The 8167-nt window shown below is 43.8% G+C and overlaps 2 protein-coding genes across 2 annotated transcripts in view; both read right to left on the reverse strand.

Annotated features, from left to right (window-relative positions):
- Positions 1-404: 404 nt before the first annotated feature.
- On the reverse strand, positions 405-4965 carry TTC32 (tetratricopeptide repeat domain 32). The gene is made up of 3 exons (XM_006030627.3): positions 4687-4965; positions 3791-3957; positions 405-1446 (listed from the first exon to the last, which is right to left on the reverse strand). The coding sequence occupies exons 1-3, from the start codon at positions 4833-4835 to the stop codon at positions 1319-1321; spliced, it is 444 nt and encodes a 147-aa protein (XP_006030689.1). The 5' UTR covers positions 4836-4965; the 3' UTR covers positions 405-1318.
- A 1849-nt stretch (positions 4966-6814) lies between these two features.
- WDR35 (WD repeat domain 35) overlaps positions 6815-8167 on the reverse strand; it is a 70384-nt gene continuing 69031 nt past the window's right edge. Inside the window, exon 28 of the mRNA XM_025212297.1 lies at positions 6815-7503. Within this exon, the coding sequence (XP_025068082.1) occupies positions 7350-7503 (154 nt within the window). The 3' untranslated portion in view covers positions 6815-7349. The remainder of the gene's footprint in view (positions 7504-8167) is intronic.

Consider the following 8167-nt stretch of genomic DNA (forward strand, 5'->3'; position numbering starts at 1 on the left):
CCAAATTCAATAGCACTATGGGGACATTCAAATGTTTTTGAGCAAGAAGGGGAGGAGCAAAGTAGTTTGCTGACTGAAAGTACTGCAATGCTTCACACCAGAACTACTAGCATTAACTGTACAGAGAATATAAAGTAGTCCATGGGTCCCTCTACTTACCCAAGTAGCTTTGAGATCTTCACTGCAATTGTATGTCTCAGTGACCAGGGTGTAGCCTTGTGTTTGTAAAGGCTTGGAGGTTCTCCATGAAGGAACACAGAGCATGAAGTTAAATTAGTATTAAAATAATCTTATCCATAGGTATAAAGTTGAATAAGACAACTGCACGATCACATATGGCATTCTAAAGTTGAACACTACTTCTCAAGGCAAATCACTAACAAAGACTGCAACAGTTTGCACTAACAAAGATGTGTCATCATGCAGATTTTTATTTAATATACTGACTTTTTCAATAAACAGAAAAAAACCTCACAATAATTACCATAAGCAAGTCAAATCTTGAGGCTTCTTGCAGATCATACTAAATTTAAAAGCATGCATCTGCTTACTACTCATTCCGTCATAAAAAATAAAACACTTGTTTCTATACTTTCATCCATTAGTTTTGCAATCAGTATATTTGACATTAACAGGCAACCTTCTAATAGACTATAAAACAATTTTAGTGAAGTAAAAAACCTAAGGCTAAACTCTTAAAAAATATCCATCACCAACCATATAACCGGGCATTAGACACACTGCTGTAAGGAGTTAATTCAAATTAATTTTCAAGTACAAAAAAAGCGCTAAGATTGTTGAATACCCTAAAAACGTACGTATATCCTTCAGTCTGACTTCTACTCTTCTGTATATATAGGCTGTGAGTGTCATTATTGTTAAGATAAATTGTTATTTCATGTTTCAATACCTGAACTGAAACCTACCATATATTTTGATTATTTTCTGCACTTAAGACTGTCTAAATAAATCTGCAAAAGTACCTAGATATCTCTTTAAAGCGAGGATTTTAGTTGTGGTTACTGAACTTCCAGTAGCCCTGTATATGTTATAAAAGATTTCAACATAAAATGACCAGCATCTTAGACAGATTTAATGCTGTCCTTTTGTTCAACATTACATAACGATTTAAAATAATAATTTATTCTGCAATTATGAGATACCTACTTTGATTATTTATCCAAGACAATCAAGAACTTACAAACCAGAGCAGGACAAATCACACGTAAATTATTTTGTATCGCTTTCCTCAACAACTGAAATGAACTGAAGACAACCAAGAGTCAGGAAAAATATTTTTATGTATTCAGTTGATCAATTAATAAGTTCTCTTTTGTTTTTCCTCTTTGTCAAGAATAGTCTGTTTTAGACTCAAGGAGGCATCTTCAAACCCAGGGTTTAAATCTAAAACCGTCTTGAAATCTTTCAGTGCCTCATCAAAGTGCCCTGTTTCAAAGAGAAGAGAAAGGTGTGGATTATTGTTTTTCTATAGCAAAACTATTTTACAAACTCAAACTGAAAAATAACTGCTTGGTGGATTTACTAAACATTTCTATTGAATATATTTGAAATTCAAAGCTCTGATCCTCTCATTAATAATCATGTTGTACTTCCATTGAAATCTGTGAAAGTTGTGGTGCTTAGTACTTCACAGTAGATGTCAGCCTTCTCTGAAGAAAAGGACCCAGGGGTTACAGTGGACAATAAACTGAATAGGAACCAGCAGCATACCCTCGTGAAGAAGGATAACAGCACACTGGGCTGCATTAGTAGGAGCGTTGCCAGCAGATCAAGGGAAATGATTATTCCCCTCTATTCAGCACTGGTGAAGCCACAGCTGCAGTACTGGGTCCAGTTTTGGGCCCCCCCTCCATTTCAGAAAGGATGTAAACAAATTGGAGAGTCCAGCAGAGGGTAACAAAATAGCTAGGAGGCTGAGGCACATGACTTCTGAGGAGAGGGTAGGGGAACTTGGCTTATTTAGTCTGGAGAAGAAAAGACTGAGGGGGGATTTAATAGCAGTTTCCAGCTACCTGAAGGGTGGTTCCAAAGAGGATGGAGCTGGACGGTTCTCAGTGACAGCAGATGACAGAAAAAGGAGCAATAGTCTCAAGTTGCAGCAAGGGAAATTTAAGTTAGATATTAGGAAGAATTTTCTTGCCAGGAGGGTAGTAAAGCACTGGAACAAGTTACCCAGAGAGGTGGTGGACTCTCCATCCTTGGAAGTTTTTAAGACCTGGCTAGACAAAGCCTTGGCTGAGATGATCTAGCTGGGGATGGTCCTGTTTTGAGCAGGGGGCTGGACTAGATGACCTCCTGAGGTCCCTTCCAACCTTCATTTTCTATGATATTACAATTCTCAGATCCTAAACCCTGATGTATTGTATTAATGCATAAGGGATCTGCTAATGTAATTCCGTTACAAATGTAACTGAATCTTGCATGACTATTTTCTATTACTGATATCGAAGACAAAAAATACAGAAGCACATTAATTCATATCAATGACAAAGATTCATTAGGAGTTACTGAATTTGGCCAGCTGCTGTATAAACTGAACAGAACAAAAATAATGTATCACGGCTTACTTTGAACTTATATACTGATGGCAGATTAAATGCAGTTCACATGATACTAAGAAACGTATTGTGGTAGACATAAAATGATGAAGCCTCAGGGAGCTCTGACCTCATTTTGCCCCTGTGACGAAAATCTACATACAATTACCATATTCCTATGAATAGATGTTTTTGAATTTAAGATGCAACCAAATGTTCTAGCTCTCAACTTTAACAAATTAAATAATGACATATTTAAATTAACTGAACCTCTATGATATACAATAGACTTTTTTTTTTTTTTTTTTTACTTGATTTTAAGGTGCAAACCATTTTCAGAAGAAATAATTTGTTTTAACGAGTGTTTTATATTTGAAACAATCTGGTTATTCCCAAATCACTCTCCTTTTGGTCCATGCAGAATCCTGGCAGCAAGAGGTGCAGTGAGGATTTACAGCACACCCCAAACCTCAGTGAAGGAAGTCAGTGGAAATGCTGCCGTAATGACCACTGCACCCTGTTCAGCTTCAGGAACAAAGATGATGCTTTTTTTTGGACTAAGATCCACGTTCTGCCACTGATTTTCTTTATGACCATCACTTCCCTTTCACACAATTACTAGGCAATTGCCACACTACACAGTGAGCAATGGCCAAATAGAATGACTGAAAAACAATTTAGTATCTCCTTGCCTTACATCATCTCTTTCTCTCATTTAACCATACTTAAATAGGTTTTACTCTTGCTAGACAGTGCATATAGGTTTAATAATAAAGCTAACTTCACCAAAATCAATGGAGTGGAACAGATGGGTGAACTATTCAATGGAAATACTCAGGACCTATTCCTCTCCCTCATGTGTACCCAAAAGGAAAGCCAAACAGCAAAACAAACTGTAAACTGCTGTTTCATGCAACATCAATTTATGCCAAGGAAAGCTACCGTTCACTTGGTGGGTCACTCTGCTCTACATCCCGATGTCAGGCAAGCACTATACAAACAAACATATTGCGGGGGAGCGGCAAAAGCCAGTTCCCGTTTTCTTTTGAAGCAAAATTACTCCGAACGGTGATTCAGAAGGGCTGCCTGACCTGTGTGTCACTCCAGTTTTACACACTGGAGTGGTTCCCCTGGCTTGATCCTGGAGCCTCAGAGCCACTCAGTTTGCAGCACATTGCAATTAGCACAGAAGACAGCAAAGTTATGAAAGTGAATAAAAACATTTTCCATACCTAGCCTATACAATATTAATCCTCTGTTATAATACGGAATTTCAAAGTCTGGTTGTGTTTGAATGGCTGAGGTGTAGTCATCCATCGCCTCATAGAAGTCAACTCTTAAGTACTTGATCTGTCCCCGGTTATTAAATGCGGTCGCAAGGTCTCGAGCAGCACATTCGCTTAAGACGAGAAGAAGGGAGCGAGAGAGCTCCGTTAGGATTCACGATGCGCTTACAAAACATATCCAAGAGGACTATTCTCAGGTCCTTAAACTACGGCATACCCTCGGCTTTAGGGGTGTTGTTCGCTTGAGGAAACCTCCAGAACTTCTTTAAGCGCTTTCTAAAGATTTGTAAATTATTCTGGCGCAAAACTACGGTGGAAATTCACAGATGTAAAGAAGTTATCGGCCGTTGGTACGAGGGTGACAACACCCGACTTGCCGTCCCAGAACAGGCCACTTACGCTGGACTTCCCAAAGTCGTATCGACTCGGACAAGCCAGATGCAATACGAGGTGCGCTCCTCTCAGCACTCCCCCTCGGCGCGCTCGTTTTGAACCTATGGCCCTCGCTCCTGTCCCTTTTGTGGGGGGGTTACAGCCAAAGGATGGCAGGTTGGTGGGTGGGTTTCTTCCATCCCCACGTTTGCCACCAATCCTAAGGACTCTGTCTGTGGGGCACGGGGTAAGCAGGGGCACGAGGCAGGACAACCCCAGGGGACCACGTGGCCCAGGCCAGGCGCTGCCAGGAGCCAGGAGTAACCACAGCTGCTCCATTCAAGAAGTGGGGGAGGGGCCAAAGAGTCCGCGCCTGCGCACTGCCCGCACGGACGCCCCCCCCCCACAGGATCTTCTGCGCATGCTCCAAGCGCCAGGGACACGCGAGGGGCGGGGTCCACGCGACTCACCTGGAGCGGGAGGAGCCCCCGGCTGCGCATGCGCAGTCCGCGATAAAGCGGCTGTACAGCGCCTCGGCTGCCTCGAACAGCTGCTCCCGGAAACGCGCATGCGCAGCCCACAGCAGCTTGGGGTGCCGGCGACCGCGGTCCTGCTCCATGCCGGCGGAGCGGGGACGGGTCACGTTCACATAACAACTGGCCGCCGGCGCTCGAGCTGGCACCGCTCGACTTCCGCGTCCCGCAGGGCGTCAGGAGCGTGCGGCGCATGCTCCGCGCGCCGGGGGCGTCTCCACGCCTTACATAAACAGTGAAATCAGCAGACCCTTGAAGGGGCTGCCTTTTATTGGCGCGGCCGCGTGGCGGGGGCGGCGTCAGGCGGGCGTGCGGGCGCTAGACCGGCTCGCGTTTGAAACCTGGTGCGAGACTGCCAGCTGAGCGGCGCCCGGCACGGAGCAGTGCCCTGCGGTGCGCGGGGAGCAGGGCGCCACCTGGCCCAACCTGCTGCGCGGAGGTCGGCCTTTGAAGTTTGGCAGGGCAAGGAGGACGGCCCGCAAGTGTCCTGATCGGTGGGGGACCCCCAAAGGCTGGATACTAACGGCTTCGTGGCAGCAGGTTGCTGCTTTAGGGAATGCTTGCCGGTAGCCTACTTGCTGGACCATCAAGGCTACACCATTGCATAGAAAAACGTTTTATTTAAGAAATGTATTACAACAATACAATATATTTAACAAATGTATATGATAAAGCATTTCCATACAGAAAGAAATAAAAGCAGCAAGAGTTAACGCCTGGATACCTGCAGTTAACTTAAAACAAAACAAGCTACCCCATATAATTTCTCTAAAAAAAGAAAGAAAAAAAGTTCATAGTGTGCTTTTGAAAAATACCAGCCTGACAAAACCGATTTGCTCTTTTTCTGTACAGAGCTTGTACAACATGGACAACAGCCGCTCAGGCTTCCCCAGGCTGTCCTGTTGCTGTAGCTCAGTTCTACCGGCACAGGGGGACAGATCACCTCCAAGGATGTTGTAATTACCCTGTCTCCGCGTCCCTGCTCTCTCCACTTATACCAGTACACAAGGAAGACAGTTATGACAGCGTGATACAGACATATCTGCCCACAAGGAAAAAAGGCAATTAGCTTGTAACATGTAGTTCACTAATGTTTTTCTTTTATTACTAACATTAATTGATTCAACCTCATTACCTAAGGGTGACATATCTGAAAGAGATGGGGAGAACTCAAGCTGCAGATTCCAAACTGCAGCTTCTTTGCTGATGAGCTTGTTTGGCTCCTTTGTACTGTGCTTGTGAATATATTCAACAAAAGAATACAGCATCAATTATCCGTTTTAAGTACATCTACTAGTATGTTCGTTATAGTAGAAAAATACCACAAACGTAAAGAACAATGATGAGGGTTGCAGTGGGTGCTGTTTAATAGTGGACCTTGTTGGACGAAGAGTTGCAGAACTCTTGGGTTGAGTGTTGATTGAACTTATGACCCCGAAGGCTCAGTGACCGACTTGTGAGTATATGGACATGTGCAGTCAGCCCTATGCAACTTGTGGTGGGAAAATGCTACCACTGTTGGGTATGGTACCAAGCACCTACCTGAGATAACTGACCCCCGGATTGGTCAGTGGAGCGACTGGCGTGTGACTGACACCCATCCTATCTGAGTGACAGGGTGAATGGCAGATTGACAGAAGTGGAGTGATCAAAAGGATGAAATAGGGCTGATTGTGAGAGTGAGTGAGAGGTGGGTGTGATGAGAGTGGGTGAGAGCTGGGGCAGCTGGTGAGGGCCGGGGCAGCCAATATCCCCTCTTTCCTCGAGTCCTCTCTGCGTATATTGTGATCACTTGGAACTGCTGCTGTATTGTGTATGTAAGCTGCTAAGGGCTGTGCGTGTCTTGTGTTGTAGCCTAGATCAGAATATTAAGCTGTTCTGTGCCTGTGACCACTAGGTTGTTGCAAGTCTGAGAAAAGCTGTACTTTGATCTCTAGTTTGCGTGTGTAGTACTGTATAAACTTGTTACTGTTCTTTATACTGCTTACCTGTTGTTTTGTATTTCCTCTCTTGGATTATAAAATAGTCTAGTTGTTGAATCATTCACTTGAGTCTATGGTTTCTTGGTTACTAACTAATATTCAGTCAGCTAGAGCTGGGCTTTAAGCTTACGGCCAACATTTGAATAGGCCCCCACCATTCAATTAGAGGAACAAAATTTACATAATTAGTGTGTCTTCCTCAACAGACTCATTTCCATTTTTCTTCTTCAAGGGTTGACCTATATATTTGGGAAAAATTAATAACTACTGCTGCTTAATACTACATTGGTGACAATGTAAACAGCCTGAGAAAGGTGGATGTTGAATATCTGTTTGTAAATTTAGGTCCAGTTTACAATAAGAAAAAAGGCTCTTAGCCTCAACCACTTCATACAAATGTCACTTAACAAATCTTTTTCTTATGACAGACTGCACCTTCTTTGTTCTCTTGCACTTCTTTCTCGAGATTTTTCTCTGCTAATAACAGTAGTATACTGTAACAGCATACTACCTGAATTACATTAAACAAGCAACAACAGAATCATTACATTTCAAAGTATGCTCTTATGTTTATCAGTCTGAGACACAACAAACATACACATACCTTTGTTTTTCTTACTAAGCTACTGGGCTATGGCATAGAGGACAAAAGTTATAATTGCTTATTTCTTGGGCTTGTACACAATGCTTGCACACATTGCACATCCAGAACTGATACTCTGTGATAGGTCTTCCTGTTGCAACACATGTTGGAAGTTTTCCTTCTCCACTACTGAAACAGAAAGGAAAAAAACTAATTGTAACTTTAAAACATTCTAAAATAACAACAAATATTTGTTTCAGGAGTCATCTGGATAAGGGAAGTGGAAACATAGTTCCATATTAAACCTATATATTTGGGGCACATTTACACGAGACATTTACTGCACAGTTGACTAATCAGCTGTTCAGTACATGTCTTCGCATCTACATCTGTGCCCCTCTTAGGCTGGAATGAACTAATTTACTCTGCAGCAGGATAGTACTTATAGATGCAAGTGCTATCCTGCTTTGGAGTAAAAAACTCTGCAGCAGCACACATGTAGACACTACCCAGCTGGCTGGGACATAAGGGTGAATCAGTGCACGGAGTGCCTGCCAGCTAGCCCCATACTGATGCACCCTTATGCCCCAGCCAACCCCTCTGCAGCACCTTGGGCCAGAGGGAGCAGTCCCAGGTGGGGGGTGGAGGGAGTAGATCAAGGCCCCTGCAGTGAGGGAGGGAGTGGGGTAGAAGCAGGTGCTGCTCAGCCAGGGCAGTATGGGGTGCAGGATGGAACCACAAGCAGCTCGTCCGGGGGGGCGGTGCGGCAGGGGAGCGGGTCCCACTGCTGTGCACACCCCGGGACAGCATGGCGGGGTAGGGCGTGTGGCCCCCGGATCTGCACATGGGTTGA

Source organism: Alligator sinensis, unplaced genomic scaffold (assembly GCF_000455745.1).
Source record: "Alligator sinensis unplaced genomic scaffold, ASM45574v1 scaffold200_1, whole genome shotgun sequence".
NCBI lineage: Eukaryota > Metazoa > Chordata > Crocodylia > Alligatoridae > Alligator > Alligator sinensis.